The 16,119-nt window shown below is 40.9% G+C and overlaps 1 protein-coding gene across 2 annotated transcripts in view; it reads right to left on the bottom strand.

The window, feature by feature from the left end:
- Positions 1 to 16,119, bottom strand: part of TIMM44 (translocase of inner mitochondrial membrane 44) — a 51,197-nt gene that overhangs the window by 22,090 nt on the left and 12,988 nt on the right. For both annotated transcript variants that reach the window (XR_005009298.1, XM_036740584.1), the window contains exon 7: positions 15,601 to 15,686. Coding sequence is in view for 1 of the 2 variants with exons in the window: in XM_036740584.1 (XP_036596479.1) it covers positions 15,601 to 15,686 (86 nt within the window). In the remaining variant the exon portion in view is untranslated. The remainder of the gene's footprint in view (positions 1 to 15,600; positions 15,687 to 16,119) is intronic.

Below are 16,119 nucleotides of genomic sequence, written 5' to 3'. Positions count from 1 at the left end.
CCCTATTATTCAATTTGGTACTAGAAATGTTAGCTGTAGCAATAAGAAAAGAAAAAGAAATTGAAGGAACTAGAATAGGCAAAGAAGAAACTAAATTATCACTTTTTGCAGATGATATGATGATATACTTAAAGAATCCTAGAGAATCAAGTAAAAAACTACTTGAAATAATGAACAACTTTAGCAAAGTTGCAGGATATAAAATAAACCCCCATAAATCCTCAGCATTCCTATACCTCACTAACAAAGCCCAACAGCTAGAGATAGAAAGAAAAATTCCATTTAAAGTTACTGCAGACATATAAAATATTTGGGAGTCTACCTGCCAAGACAAACCCAGGGCCTATATGAACATAATTATGAAACACTTTTCACACAAAAGTCAGATCTAAATAAATGGAAAAATAACAGTTGCTCATGGTTAGGCTGAGCTAATATAATAAAAATGACAATTTTACCTAAATTTATTTATTCAGCACCATACCAATCGAACTACCAAAAAATTATTTTACAGAGCTGGATAAAATGACAACAAAATTCATCTGGAAGAACAAGAGGTCTAGAATATCTGGGGAATTAATGAAAAGAAATACTAGGGAAGGTGGCCTAGCCATACCAGATATTTAATTGTACTATAAAGCAGCAGTCATCAAAACTACTTGGTACTGGCTAAGAAACAAAGTGGTGGATCAGTGGAATAGGTTAGGTACATAAGACATAGTAGTCAATGACTACAGCAATCTACTCTTTGATAAACCCAAAGAGTTGAAAGCCTTTTGTAACCAGTTCCCCTCCTCCAATCTTTCCATTCCTTTATAACAAATATCTCTCTCAGGTACTCTGATTCAATAATGCTGGTCTTCCTGGCTCTTCCCCAAATACCATAATCTATCTCTCAGCTCTAGGTATTTTCTGTTTATCTTCCAAGACCAGAATTCTCTCCTTCCTCATCTTCACTTAGGGATTTCTTGGCTCAAGTATTAACTAACATCCCATCTTCTACATTTTAATGTAGATGTCTCCTCTCAAGTAGGGGCATTTTAATTCTAATGCCTTCCCTCCAATTTCCTACTTATCATGAGTACAGCTTGTAAGTATTTTTGTTTGCTGGTGGTGAGATTGTGAGTTCTCCAAGGGCAGGGGCTGCCTTGTTTTTTTTTTTTTCCTTTAAATTTATTTATTTTTAGGTTACAACACTGAGTTCCACAAGTTTTTGAGTTTCAAATTTTCTCCTCTCCCCTCCCCACCCAAGACTGCATACAATCCAATATAGGTTCTACACATATATTCACACTAAACATATTCCCACAATATTCACTGCCTGTTCATATCCTTTGACTATTAATTGGGGAGTGATTTGTATTCTTATAAATCTGACTCAGTTCTCTGTATATTTTAGAAATGAGGCCTTTATCAGAGACACTGGTTAGAAAAATTCTTTCCCAATTTTCTGCCTTCTTCCTAATCTTGGTTGTATTGGCTTTGTTTGTACAAAGAGTAATAATTTAGTTTCTCCTTTACCTATTCTATTTCCTTCAATTTCTTTTTCTTCTCTTATTGCTAAAGCTAGCATTTCTAGTACCATACTGAATAGCAGTGGTCATAATGGAAATCCTTGTTTCATCCCCAATCTTACTGGAAATGGATTTAACTTATCTCCATTACATATAATGCTTGCTGATGGTTTTAGGTAGATGCTATTTATTTTAAGGAAGGCTCCATTTATACCTATGCTCTCTAGGGTTTTTAATGGGAATGGGTGTTGTATTTTGCCAAAAGCTTTTTCTGCATTTATTGAAATAATCATGTTTTCTGCTAGTTTTGTTGTTGATAGGATCACTTACGCTGATAGTTTTCCTAATATTGAACGAGCCTTGCATTCCTGGAATAAATCCTACCTAAAAATAGTGTATTATTCTCGTGATAAGTTGCTGTAATCTTTTTGCTGATATTTTATTTAAAATTTTCACATCTATATTCATTAGGAAAATTGGTCTATAATTTTCTTTCTCTGTTTTGACTCTTCCTGGTGTAGGTATTGATAAGAAGAATTTGGTAGGACTCCTTCTTCACCTATTTTCCCAAGTAGTCTAAAAAGTACTAGAATTAATTGTTCCTTAAATGTCCGATAGAATTCACTTGTAAATCCATCTGGCCCTGGAGATTTTTCCCTAGGGAGTTCATTGACAGCTTGTTCAATTTCTTCTTCTGAGATGGGCTTAAGTATTTTACTTCTTCTTCTGTTAATCTGGGCAATTTATATTTTTTGTAAATATTCATCGATTTCCCTAAGATTGTCAAAATTTTGAGCATACAATTCAACAAAATAATTCCTAATTATTGTTTTAATTTCCTCCTCTTCATTGGAGGTGAATTCACCCTTCTCATTTTCGATACTGGTAATTTGGTTTTCTTTTTTCTTGTTTTTTAATCAAATTGACCAAAGGTTTTATCTATTTTATTGGTTTTTTCATAAAATCAGCTCTTAGTTTTGTTTATTCAATAGTTTTCTTAATTTCAATTTTATTAATCTCTCATTTGTTTTTCAGTATTTCTAATTTGACACTTAATTGGGGATTTTCAATTTGTTCTTTTTCTAGCTCTTTCAGTTGCATGCCCAATTCATTGATCTACTTTTTATCTATTTTATTCACGTAAGCATTCAGAGACATAAAACTTCCTCCGCTTTCACTGCATCCCATAAGTTTTGGTATGTTGTCTCGTTATTGTCATTCTCTTGAATGAAGTTACCGATTGTTTCTATGATTTGTTGTTTGACCCCTCATTCTTTAGGATTAGATTATTTAGTTTTAGTCTATCTTTCCATGGCCCTTTATTACACATACATGTAATATATTACATATATCACACAAAAATTTTTATTGCATCATGATCTGAAAAGGATGCATTGACTATTTCTGCCTTTCTGCCCTGGATTGTGAGGTTTTTATGCTCTAGTACAGTCAATTTTTGTGTATGTGCCATGTACCACTGAGAAAAAGATATATTCCTTTCTATCCCCATTCAATTTTCTCCAGATGTCTACCATACCTAACTTTTCCAAAATTCTATTTATCTCCTTAAGTTCTTTCTCGTTTATTCTGTGGTTATATTTATCTAGTTCAGAGAGAGGGAGGTTGAGGTCCCCCACTATTAGAGTTTTGCTGTCTATTTCTTCCTGTAATTCCCTTAATTTCTCTTCTAAGAATCTGGATACTATACCATTTGGTGCATATATGTTTAGTAATGATATTATTCCATTGTCTATGGTGCCTTTTAGCACGATATGGTTTCATTCCTTATCTTTTTTGATTAGATCTATTTTTGCTTTGTCTGAGATTAGGATTGCTACCCCTGCCTTTTTTTTTTTTACTTCAGTTAAAGTATAATATATTCTATCCTAGCCTTTTACCTTTACCCTGCTTCAAATGTGTTTCTTGTAAATAACAAATTGCAGGATTATGGTTTTTAATCCATTCTGCTATGGATTTTATGGGAGAGTTTTATGGGAGAGTTCATCCCATTCACATACACAGTTATGATTAGTATCTGTGTCTCTTCATCCTATTTCCCCACCCATTTATGCTCTTACTTCTCCCTTATCCCCCTCACAAGAGTTTTGCTTTTGACCACTGCCTCCCTCAGTCTTCCCTTCCTTCTATCAGCCCCTTTCCCTTTTCCCTTACTTCTTCCCTCCCTTCTAAGGAACCCCTCTTCTTTCCCCTTCCCCTCCTACTGCCTGTAGGGCAAATTAGATTTCTATACTTAACAGGGTATGTTATTTCCTCCTTAAATCAAATCCAATGAGCAAAGCTGAAACAGTGCTCATCTCCCTCCCTTCTTTATCTCTACAATAATGTTTTTGTGTCTTTTCATGTGATGTAATTTACCCTTTTCTGCCTTCTCCTTTCCTCTTTTCCTATTATGATCCCTTTGCACCCCTTAGTTGGGTTTTTTATCGTCACATCAGTTAATTTATACCCACCCTCTATCTATGTATACCCTTTTTAAATGTCATAATAAATATATAATTCTCCAGATTGAGAAGTATCATCCTCCCATAGAGGAATATAAACATATTGGACTTACTGAATAACAAGGGGTTTTTTTTTCTCTATTTTTTTTTCCTGCTTACCTTTTTATGCCTCTCTTGGATCTTGAATTTGAAGATCAAATTTTCCACTGAGCTCTGGCCTTTTCATCAGGAAGGTCTGGAAATCCCTTATTTCACTGAATGTCAATCTCCTTCCCTGAAAGTTTATGCTCAATTTTGCTAGGTAACTGATCCTTGGTTGTAGTCCAAGCTCCTTTGCCTTACAGAATATCCTATTCTAATCCCTCTGATCTTTTAATGTAGAAGTTGCAAGCTCCTGTATGATCCCTAACGTAGTTCCTCGATATTTGAATTTATTTTTTTTTGGTTGCTTGCAGTATTGTCTCCTTGACCTGATAATTCTGGAATTTGGCTACAATATTCCTTGGTGCCTTCAATTTGAGATCTCTTTCAGAATGTGATCAGTGGATTCTTTCAATTATTTTGCCCTATGGTTCTAGGACCTCAGGGCAATTTTCCTCGATGATTTCTTGGAAGATACTGTCCAGGCTCTTTTTTTCATCATAGCTTTCCGGTAGACCAGTAAGTCTTAGATTTTCTCTCCTGGATATGTTTTCCTGATAACTTGTTTTTCCAATGAGACATTTTGCATTTTCTTCCACTTTTTATTTGACTGATTCTTGATGCCTCATAGAGTCATTAGCTTCTACTTGCCCAATTCCAATTTTTAACGAATTCTTTTCTTCAGTTAGCTTTTGTACCTCCTTTTCCATTTTGGTCAAATTTTCCTTTTAAGGAGTTATTTCCTCCTGATAGACTTTGTACCTCCTTATCCATTTGGCCAATTTTCCTTTTTAAGGAGTTGTTCTCTTTGGTGAATTTCTTTTCCCTTTATTGATTGTATTTTTAAAATCACTGGTCAATTTTTCTTCTACCTCTCTAATTTGGCTTTTAAATTCCTTCTTGAGCTCTTCCAAGAATTCTTTTTGGGCTTAAGACCAATTCATTTTCCCTTTTGAGGTTTCAGATCTTCCCTGTCCTTGTGGTAATATTCTATGGTCTTTACTTTTTGTTTGCTTCTTATTCAAGGTGGTTGCCTTTTTCCTGGCTTTTAAAGTGGATCACTGCTTCTGGGGCACAGGGGGCTCTGTCCCACGACTCTTGCGCTGGGAGCTAGGGTTCTGGTTACTGGTTTTGTGTGCTGTAGCCTCTGGTTCTGTCAGCAAGAAGCTATATAATGTTGCAACTCACCTGGTGCTGATCTGGACCTCGCTGGTAAGTGCCAAGGCCAGTTCCTCCTGAGTTTCCCCAGGGTTACCCTGAAGCTCCCAGAGGTGTGGTCTGGCCGCTGGAGGTTACTTCCTCTCCTACGGCTGGAGACCCTCAGCTGCTGATGGACACCTGCTCTGGTGTCCGAGGATTCCCCTGGCTATGCAGAGGCACACCTGGGGTCCTAGTGTTGGCACATGCCGACTCCACCCCCCTGGGGCTCAGGATCTCCTGCTAGTTTGCTGAGGTGGCGCTTGCTGGAATGCCTCTGGTTCTGCACTGGACCCCTTTAGCCACACCAAGAGGGACCATTCCTATCAATCTCCCTAGCCTCCCGACCTAAAAGACTACTGTACCCCTAGGTTCCACTATTCCAAGATTTTTCCTGAGGCAATATTCTCTAGGTTTTTCAAGGTCACCAAGGGTGGGGTGAGAGCACTTATAGTTTACTCTGCCATCATGGCTCCTGGAGGTTCAAGTAGATGACACTTTCATATATTTAGTCTGTGAGCTGATATCCCCAGGAGTGGCTGCTGCTGCTACTGCAGACTCTGCACTTCTCTCACCCAGTTCCAAGAGACCTCCATCCTGCGCTGAGAGGTTTGGGAATCACTATTGCTGCCAGTGACTGAGTTCACCAGAGCCAACTCCCACTCCACTAGGGCCGAGTCTATGCTGGTGCAACCCACACACTCTGTGATCTCCCAGCCTGGCACAACAGATCCTCTCTGCCAACCTTCTAGGCCTGTCCTTGGCTGGAAATACATCACACTGTCTCCCAGTAGACTCCACCACCTCGAAATTTGTTCAAATTCACTTCTTAGAGGTACCCAAAGGAATTTGTGGGAGCGCTCTGGTGGGTTGCTCCTTTCACTCTGTCATCTTGGCTGTCTTGGGGACTGTCTTTTACCTCTCTTTGTAGTACCTGGTACATAGTGAGTACTTAAATCCTGACTGACTGACTTAACTTCTTTTATTTGGCACTGGTCATACAACCTGCCATTGTAATTTGCTATGTGTGTGCAAAGATTGAGCTCTTGGAAAGCAAGAGTCAACATCCCTATACCTGCTCCTCAGTACCTAGGGGTGTTAAGTACATTGTAACAGGATCAATCATTTGTTTCACCAGTTTGGTTCTAATCTAAGTGAACAATGTCCTATTCATCTCTGGTCAGTGTCCTCTTGCACTCAGGTGACTAGTACACATATTTGATTGTAATCTGGTTACAAGAAAGTCAAATTTGGTTTCCAAATAAAATTGAAAGAGAGAGGGAAAGATGAGATCTAACTGCCTTCTGTTCTAAAGCCAATAAAGCCATGACTGGACCCACCAACAGCCTCCCCGAAAGCCCTCCCTGGGCTTCAGCAGCCAAGATATAGCCAGGAAAACCTGTCTTTGTTGGCTGGCCAGTTGTCCTTGGTGCTTGAAGAAGACCAAAATGAAATTACTACACTGGGGTCAAGTACAGTGAGTCTGACTGCGGCTGATGAGACCAACATGAATTCAGATGGTTCTACCAGATATCTCTTAAGTTTATACATCTTGTGTTTCTTTTGAGTTCCTGCAGTTCTGCTTTCCTCATACAGCAGTGTCTTCTTTGATGTGGCCATGCAGTGCTAGGGGGTCCTGTACCAGTATCTCCCAAGTCTAACAAGCAATTTCAAAGTTCTTAAGGGAGACCTTGAGAATGGCCTTGTGACACTTCTTCTAACTTCCGTGTGAGTACCTGCTTTGTGTGAGTTCTCCTTAAAATAGTCTTATGTCTGGCATTAGGTCAACATAGCCAGCCCACTGAAATTGCCCTCTCTGCAGTAGAGTCTGAATGCTTATAGTACAGCTCAAGAAAGGACCTCAGTGTCTGGTACCTTATCTTGCCAGGTGATCTTCAGAATCTTCCTAAGACAATTCAAATGGAAGCAATTCAGTTTCCTGGAATGCCCATGTTTCACAGGCATACGATAAGGTCAGCACAACTGCTCTGTAGATCTTCAGTTTAGTAGGCAATCTAATACCTCTTCTCTCCCACACTTTCCCTCAGAGCCTCCCAAACAATAAGCTAGCTCTGGCCGTGTGTGTCAACCTTATTATCAATGTGTACATCCCTGGAAAGTATACTGTCAAGGTAAGTGAACTTAAACATAGTATCCAAAATTTCTCAACTTGTTGTAACCAATAGTTCCATGTATAGATGTACCAGTGTTGCTGGCTGGTGGAGAACCTCTGTTTTCTTGTAGGCCAAAATTAGCACAAGCAGCAGAGAACTGAGTCATACTCTGTTGCACCTCAGCCTCAGAGGCTGCACTGAGCACACAATCACCTGTGGAAAAAAAATGTCACACACCAACTCTGCCTCCACTTGAATCCCGGCTTACAGCCTTTTCAAGTTAAATAATTTGCCATCACTATAGTAGCTGACCTTGATGCCATTTTCATCCTTGTTGAAGGCATACAGTAAGATGGCTGAAAACATCATGCTAAAAAGCATAGGAACAAGCACACAGCCCAGTCTCACTCCACTGGTGACTGGAAAGCAAGAGAATATCTTCTGTTATCCGTAACCCTAGGCAAGCATGCTGTCATGAAACTGACATACAATACTAACGAACTTCTCTGGGCAACTAAATTTTGCCACAATTTTCCACAAGCCCTCACAACTGACAGTACCAAAAGCCTTGGTCAGATTGATGAATGTTGTGTACAGACCTCTGTTTTACTCCTGGCATTTTTCCTAGAGTTCTTGGGCAGCAAATACCATATCCACTGCTCCTCAGACCTTTCCAAAGCCACACTAGCTCTAAGGGAGAAAACCATGTTCCAGGTGAAGGGAACAGCCTATTAAGGAAGACTCAGGCAAGAATCTTGCCAGCAATGACTAAGAATAAGACCCACACTGTCATTGTCACAAGACGGCCTAGCTCCTTTTCCTTTCTGGAGATGGATAATGGAGGCATCCTTGAACTCTTGAAGGATAACCTTTTCTTGCCATATGACCTAGGAGATTTCAGTCAGCATTTGTATGAGCAGTGGACCCCCACCTTATCAATCTCAGCTGGAATAGAATCAGTATCAAGAGATTTGCCAAATGAGAGGAGCCTAAAGGCATTCAAAACGTCTTCTTCAGTTGGAATTTTGGCTAGAGAGCGGTTGACTTTATCTTGAGGTATACAGTCAATGGCTTCAGCACTGATTGATGATAGTCTGTTGAGAACAGTATGGAGGTGAACAACCCATCTCTCCAGGAGTATGTCTTTATCACTAATCAATGTGGCACCATCAGCACTGAGTAGCTGATGCACCATAGATCTCTGACCCCTAAATAGCCTTCAGGGTATCATAAAAGCATTGTGGGTTGTTATTGTCAGTATAAAATTGAATCATCTGCCTCCTTACTGAGCTAAGAATCCTGCATCTTTCTAAGCTTTGTTTGCACTTCACTTCTGATGGAGTTAAATGCTGCCTTTTTAGAGAGGGATGAACTATCCTGCTACTAAACCCTGTGGAGTTCTCATTTTTTTTTTCATTTAGGAGCTTCTAAATTTCCTCATTATTTTCATCCAACAAATCTTGATGTTTGTGAGTGTTCTGACCCAAGTGAGTAAATGCAGTGCTGTACACCAAATCTCTGAAAGCTGCCCACTCCTTTTCTGCTCCACTGTTGTCAACCATGTGTTGGCTATTTTCCCTCTAAGTTAGCAACAAACTGTACACACCCAGAGAAGTACTCTAATCTGTTGACGTTAAGTTTTCTGGTGTTTGTCTTGCCTTGCTTGGCGCCAACACTATTGTTGAATGCAAATGTTTAGCTTGGAGAGGGTAAGTCCAGCACTCTGTGCCAAACATCACCTTCATCATTCTCACATCTTGTCTATCTCTTCACTTTATAATGACATAGTCTATTAAATGCCAATATTTGCTCTGAGGGTGCATCCATGAAGTTTTATTGTGTTTAGGCAAATGAAAGACAATGTTGGTGATGAGAGGGTCATGAAACACACAAGTATTCAGTAATAACTGTTGCTGACTCCATTCCTCCCAAGGACTGCCTGCCATGTCTGACAGTCTGTGCCTACTCTTGTGTTAAAGTCACCCAGAATTACAAGATTGTCCTCCCTTGGCACATTGATGATGAGCGTCTTCTGGTCTTCATAAAATTTTTCTTTGACCTCACCAGGGTTCCTTATGGTGGAAGCACACACTGATGATGGTGGCACGGTGCTTTCCTGCAAGAGGCAATCACATTGTCATGAACCTATTGTTCACTCCTTTTGGAAGGCATACAAGCCTGTTGACTTAGATTAGTTTTGATGGTGAAACCTATGCCAGCTTAATAGTGCTCCCCATCACTGCAGCCATGCCAAAAAAACATGTATCCAGCTCCAACTTCAGTAAGCTGGCCTTCATTTGACGGTCTTGTTTCACTCAGTGCTATCTGGACGCAATATCTTCTGAGTTCTCTTTCTTCAGTGTACTTTTTTCCATTTGGCCAATTGTATTTTTTAAGGACTTATTTTCTGGTCCATTTTTGTCCTTCCTTTTCCAAGCTATCGACTCTCTCTTGCATGCCTCTTATTTCTTTTCCCAATTTTTCTACTACCTTTTATTTGACTTTTAAAATCCTTCTTGAGCTCTTCCAAGAAGGCTTCTGGGGCTTGAGACCAGTTCATATTCCCCTTTGAGGTTTCAGAGGTAGATATATTTGCAATATTTTCTTCTGAATTTATGCCTTCATCTTCCCTGTCCCCATAATAAGAATCTATGGTCACGGTCTGTTTCTGCTTTTTGCTCATGGTGTTTGCCTATTTTCTGGCTTTTAAAGTTCAGCTCTCCTGCTGAAGCACTGGGGGCACTGATCCAAGCTTCTTGTGCTAGGAGCCTGGGACCTCGTCACTGGCTTTGTGTACTGGGCCCTCAGGTGCTGGCAGCTGGAGGTTGTAGGGGTCTAGCAGCTTAGCTGGTACTGAGCTGGGGTCAGCAACACTAAAGCTCTCAGGATGGGGGTGGGGAGTCTGGCCCCTGGAGGATGCTTGCTCACTTGGGCTTCTTTAAAGCACTAGAAGGTTTAGCTGCTGGAAGATGCCTGGAGCTGTGCTGAAGCACCCAGAGATTTAGCTGATGGAGAATGCCTGCCCACTGGTGCACGTGGTGGTTTTCCGAGCTGGTGTCTATCAGTTCCCCAGCCAGTGCCAAGGCACTTGAGGGTTCCTGGTGTTGTTGCTTACCCTGCTCCACTACCCTGGGGTTTAGGATCTCCCCCCGGTTTGCTGAGGTAGAGCTTGCTGGGATGCCTCCTGTCCTGTACTGCTCACCCTCCATCAGAACAAGAGGAACCTTTCTCATTAATCCCCCAAGTTTCCTGGGCTACAAGACTGCTGCACCCTGTCTTTCTGATGGCGCAGCTATTCCAGAGTTTTTCCTGGGGTGATATTTTCTGGGCTTTCAGAGGTCAATAAGGGAGAGTGAGAGCAACTTACTTCTTACTCTGCCATCTTGGCTCCTGCCCTGCTGTGTTCTCTTGCAACAAGAGCTGTTTGTGTTCCAAGTCTACTGGATTTTGTGTTGTCTATAAGCACGCACACATTCTACGTAGCAATGATGATTGGAATTTATCTTCACATTTAGTGGGATGGTAGAAGGCCATGGAGCAGCAAGAGCAGAGAGCACAGTAGTGCACAATAAAATCAACACAAGTTTTAAAAAAATTGGTTTTTGAATGAGAATTTCTTTCAGAATTATTTACACAGAGTTGAATTTGTGTAATGTGAATTTACGTACAGGGAGAATTTATCTACATGCAATGTTCCACAAGCATGGTTCCCATACTCTGCAAAGGGAGGGAGGGGCATTTTCTTATCTCTTCAGGCAAAGGCTTGATGACTACTCCTTTTTTTTTTTTGGTCAGTTATTACTTTATATGAGCTTTACTTGATACTTTCAGTTTTTAAAATCATTATAGTTATCCCAAGCATTCACCTGCAGAGAGCCTGCCCATATACCAAACAGCATTTTTTTTAAGAGGGAAAAAATATCAGCACAACTGATCAATATGTTGAAAGAGTATGAAAAAATGGACCTTTTTTTTTTTTTTTAAAGCCCTTTCCCAGCTAATTCCCATAGCCCATTAAGAATGCAAACACTACTATGCCTACAGAACAAAGTGCTCTGTGTGAGTGTGGTAAGAAATCAAACCAGCTGCCTGAAAAATCAGTGATTAAGATGAGGGACTCTGTCTCAACTTTCTACCAATAAAGATGAACACCCTGGGGAGAATCACCTCCTTGCCTGCTGTCATGACAAGGGAGCCTGTTGTGACAAGAGCTCTCCCTAGTATCTCCCTACCTTGTAGATCAAAGATTCTCTCCCTGACTCATCCCCAGGAGGTACCCTCCAAAGAGTTGGACAAAACTGCCACATCAGGTACTGGAGATACTATGCCCTTCCTTATGGTGATGCTTAGCCTAAAGAAGAGAACTCTGGGGATAAAATAGCTGTCTTCATGTAGAAATAACAATAATATTTACGTAACATTTAGGAAGGGTGGTTCTCAGAGGTTAAGTGACAGGCCCCTGGTCACACAGACAGGATCAAGATTTGAACCCAAGCTTTCCTGACTCCAAAGCTAGCACTGTTTCCACTAATCATAGTACTTCTTGAGGTCCTGCCCAACTCTGAAATTCTGTGTTTCCTTTCACTCCTCCCTCTTGCCTTTTTACCTCAAGGCCAAAGAAAATTAATGATTTTTTATATTTGTATATTCCCAGGGCTCAGCATATTGCCTGGCATGAAGCAGACACTTAATAAATGCCTATTAATTGACTGACAGAATCTCAGAAACCATCTAGTCCTACCTACACCTGACCAAGAATCTCTTAGACAACACCCACCAACAAGTGTTTATCCAACATTGACCCCAAAACCTCCAGTGAGGAGGAGGCACCACCTCCAGTCCAGTACATTTTAAAATTACTTTATTAGGAAATTTTTCTTTATACTGACGCAAAACCTGACAATCTGTAACTCCCACCTATTGCTCCTTGTTCTGTTCTCTGGGGTCAAAATAACCAGGATAATATCCCACCAAGCCTTTAAATTGCCCAGTTCCTTCAATGAACCCCAATATGGCAGGATCTTTAATTTCCTCATGCTATTCTGGTCTTCCTTCCTTGGATTCTTCTTACATTGCCAATGTCCTTCCTAAAACGTACCCTGCATTAAACACAACCTTCCAAATCTGGTCCAATAAGGAAAAGAGGACACCAGGATGATCGTGGCCTAGTCACTGTTCTCAGTCACTGTGCCTCTCCATGCAGTTCAAGATCCCATTAGCATACCTGGCTGCTGGGCTGTCCTGTTACTGATGGGCTAGTGAAATCCCCAGATCTTTTTTATGAGCTGTCCTTTAACCAAGCCTTTCCCATCTTGAGTTTATAAAGTTGACTTTGTTGACCCAAGATGTTTACCCTAAACGTATATGGATTTAGCCCATTATTCAAGCCTATCAAGATGTTTGTATCCAGTCATCCAACATGTTAGTCTTCAACAAAAGCTGCAGCCCCAAGGTAAAATGACTACCAGAAGAATTAATGTCAACAGATTAGAGTGCGTCTCCTCTAGACTGGAACAGTTTGTTGCCAACTTGGGAGGGAAAGTTGAGCCAACACATGGTTAGCAACAGTGAAGCACAAAAGTGGGCAGCTTTCAGAGATGTGGTGTACAGCACTGCATTTGCTTATCTGGGTCAGAACACTCATAAACATCAAAACTGGTTTGACAAAATGATGAGGAAATTCAGAAGCTGCTAAATGAAAAACAAGAACTCCACAGGATTTACCAGCAGGATAGTTTACCCACCTCTATGAAGGCAACAGATTTAATTCCATCAAAAGTAAAGTACAAATGAAGCTTAAAGAGATTCAGGATCCTTGGCTGGGTAAAGAAGCAGATGAAATTCAGTTTTATGTTGATAGCAACAATCCAAAGTGCTTTTATGATGCCCAGAGGCTATCTGTGGTGCATCTCAACTACTCAGTGCAGGTGTAAACATTGATTAGTATTAAGGACATGACCCTAGAGAGATGGGCTGAACACTTCAATAGTGTTCTCAACAGACTGTCATCAATCAATGCTGACGCCACTGACCTTTTACCTCAAGTTGAAATCAATCCCTCCCTAGCTGAAGTTCCAACTGAAGAAGAGGTTTTGAACGCCACCAGGCTCTTCTCTTGTGCCATAGCACCTGGTACTGCTTCTATTCCAGCTGAAATTTACAGCGGGGTGGAGGGGGAGTCCATTGCTTACAAAAAAGCTGACTGAAATTTTCCAGGTTATATAGCAAGACGAAGGTACCCTCCCAGGAGTTCAAGGATGCCTCCATTCTCCATCTCTATAAAAGTAAAGGAAATAGATTGTCCTGTGACAAATGCAGGGGGGTCTTATTCTTAGTCACTGCTGGCAAGATTCTTGCCGGCATCCTTCTTAATGGACTGATCCCTTCACCTGGAAGATGGTCATCAACAGGAGAGCCACTGTGGCCTCAGAAAGGGACAAGGAACAGTTTATGTGGTGTTTGCTGCCTGAGAACTCCAGGAAAAATGCCAGGAGCAGAACAGAAGTCTGCACGCAACGTTTATAGGTAAGACCAAAGCTCCTGATGCTCTCAGTTGTGAGGGCTTATGGAAAATTATGTCAAAATTTTACTGCCTGGAAAGTTCATCAGTACTGTACATCAATTTCATGATGGCATGCTTGCCCAGGTCTGGATAATGGAAGATGCTCTCTTGCTTTCCCAGTCACCAATGCAGTAAAACAAGGCTGTGTGCTTGCTCCCATGGCATGATGTTTTCAGCCATGCTGCCAAATGCTTTCAATAAGTATGAACACAGCATCAAGGTCAGCTACTGCACTGATGGTAAATTCTTCAACTCAAAAATGCTACAAGCCAAGACTAAAGCAGAGGGACTGTTGGTGCATGATTTTGTTTGCAGATGACTGTGCACTCAATGCAGCCTTTGAAGCTGAGATGCAACAAAGTATGGATCAATTCTCTGCTATTTGTGCTCATTTTAGCCTAACAAGTAAACACCAAGAAAAGAGGTGTTCCATCAGCCAGCACCACACCATCAGTACATGGAACCATCGGTTACAGCAAATGAAGAAGTTCTGAATACTGTGGAGAAGTTCACTTACCTTGGCAATATACTTTCCAGGGATGTACACATTGATAATGAGGTTGACACACGCATTGCCAGAGCTAGCTGGGAGACTCTGAAGGAAAGTGTGGGAGAGAAAAGGTATTAGACTGCCTACCAAACTGAAGATCTACAGAGCTGCTGTGTTGGTTGTATGCATGTGAAACCTGTGCCATACTAGGATACTAAATTGCTTCCATTTGAATTGTCTTAGGAAGATTCTGAAAATCACCTGGCAAGGTAAGATACCAGACATTGAGGTCCTTTCTTGAACTAAACTGCCAAGGATTCAAGCTGTTTCAGAGAGTGCAACTCTGATGGACTGGCCATGTTGTTAGAATTGCCAAAAAGATAGAGAACTCACTCAAACAAGGCAAGGGCTCACTGGTAGTCAGAAAAAAGCAATACACTCTCAAGGTCTTTCTTAAGATCTTTGGAACTGACTATGACATGAGCGACAATGGCATAGGACCCGTGAAGCATGGCATGCCCTCATCAGAGAAGGTGCTGTGCTCTAAGAGCAAAGAAGAATTGAAGTAGTTCAAAAGAAATGCAAAATGTGCAAATTTAAAGAATCCACCTCAAATGTGCACTTGCATTATTTGTGCGTAACCTACGATAGAGTATTCTGAGCTTATATTGGTCTGATCAGCCACAGTAGGACGCACCACAACTTGACTCTAACATAGTGATGTCATTTTTGTCTTCTTCCATAATGAAGGACAACAACCAATCAACTAGCCTTTCAATGCGGTCCAAGACCCTATTAGCCTTCCTGATTGCCCATGACTCCTGCTGAGCTGATGGGCTACTGTTATGGAATGCTGTTTAACCAAGCCTTTTCCATTTTGAGTATATAAAGTTGACTTTTTTAACCCAAGAACAGTACTTATGTTTACCTCAATTGTATCTGGATTTAGCCCGTTATTCAAGCCCATTAAGATGTTCATATCCTGTCATCCAACAAGTTAGCCATCCTTGTCACCTGCTTTTCTCCAAGTCCCTGATAAAACATTTAACAGCACAAGGCTGGGCCTCTCCAAGCTGACTTCAGACAGGTTCCAAGGTCAAGAAAGCTTTTTGCCACTTACTATTAAAGACGACATTGTTGTCCTTGAAATCTTTCCATTGTTGATACCATTTGGAATCCTTGTGCAGCACAACTCCCATTGCTTCCCTGGGGAAAATCACAAGGCATTCATTTCATCAGTAACCTTGGCCTGAGGTCTGAAAAGGGAACATGATAGATACTTCCAGAAAAACCATCGATGCTCAAAACTCCCCAGGTCCAGCCCACACATGCATTTACTGCTTGTTTTCCTGCCTTCTTCAGGCCACAACAATCCTGCCCCATGTCTTTGTCACAGATGAATCCACTGCTTTGAGATATGCAGAAGAGAGTGCGTGTGTGTGTGTGTGTGTGTGTGTGTGTGTGTGTGTGTGTGTGTAAAATGCAGTATGTATATGTACAAACAAGAAGCTTTCTTCATTTGTTGCTCCTGATTTTGAGAGGGATGCTCCATGGTGAAACGGAAACAACACTGGATTTGAAGCCAGAGGACCAAGGTCAAATCCCAGTTCTTTCTTGGGCAAGTCATTCCCCCTTTCAC

The sequence above is a fragment of the Trichosurus vulpecula genome, chromosome 1 (genome assembly GCF_011100635.1).
Source record: "Trichosurus vulpecula isolate mTriVul1 chromosome 1, mTriVul1.pri, whole genome shotgun sequence".
Lineage (NCBI taxonomy): Eukaryota > Metazoa > Chordata > Mammalia > Diprotodontia > Phalangeridae > Trichosurus > Trichosurus vulpecula.
Note: the sequence above shows the minus strand (reverse complement) of the source record. Positions and strands in the feature narration are given on the sequence as shown.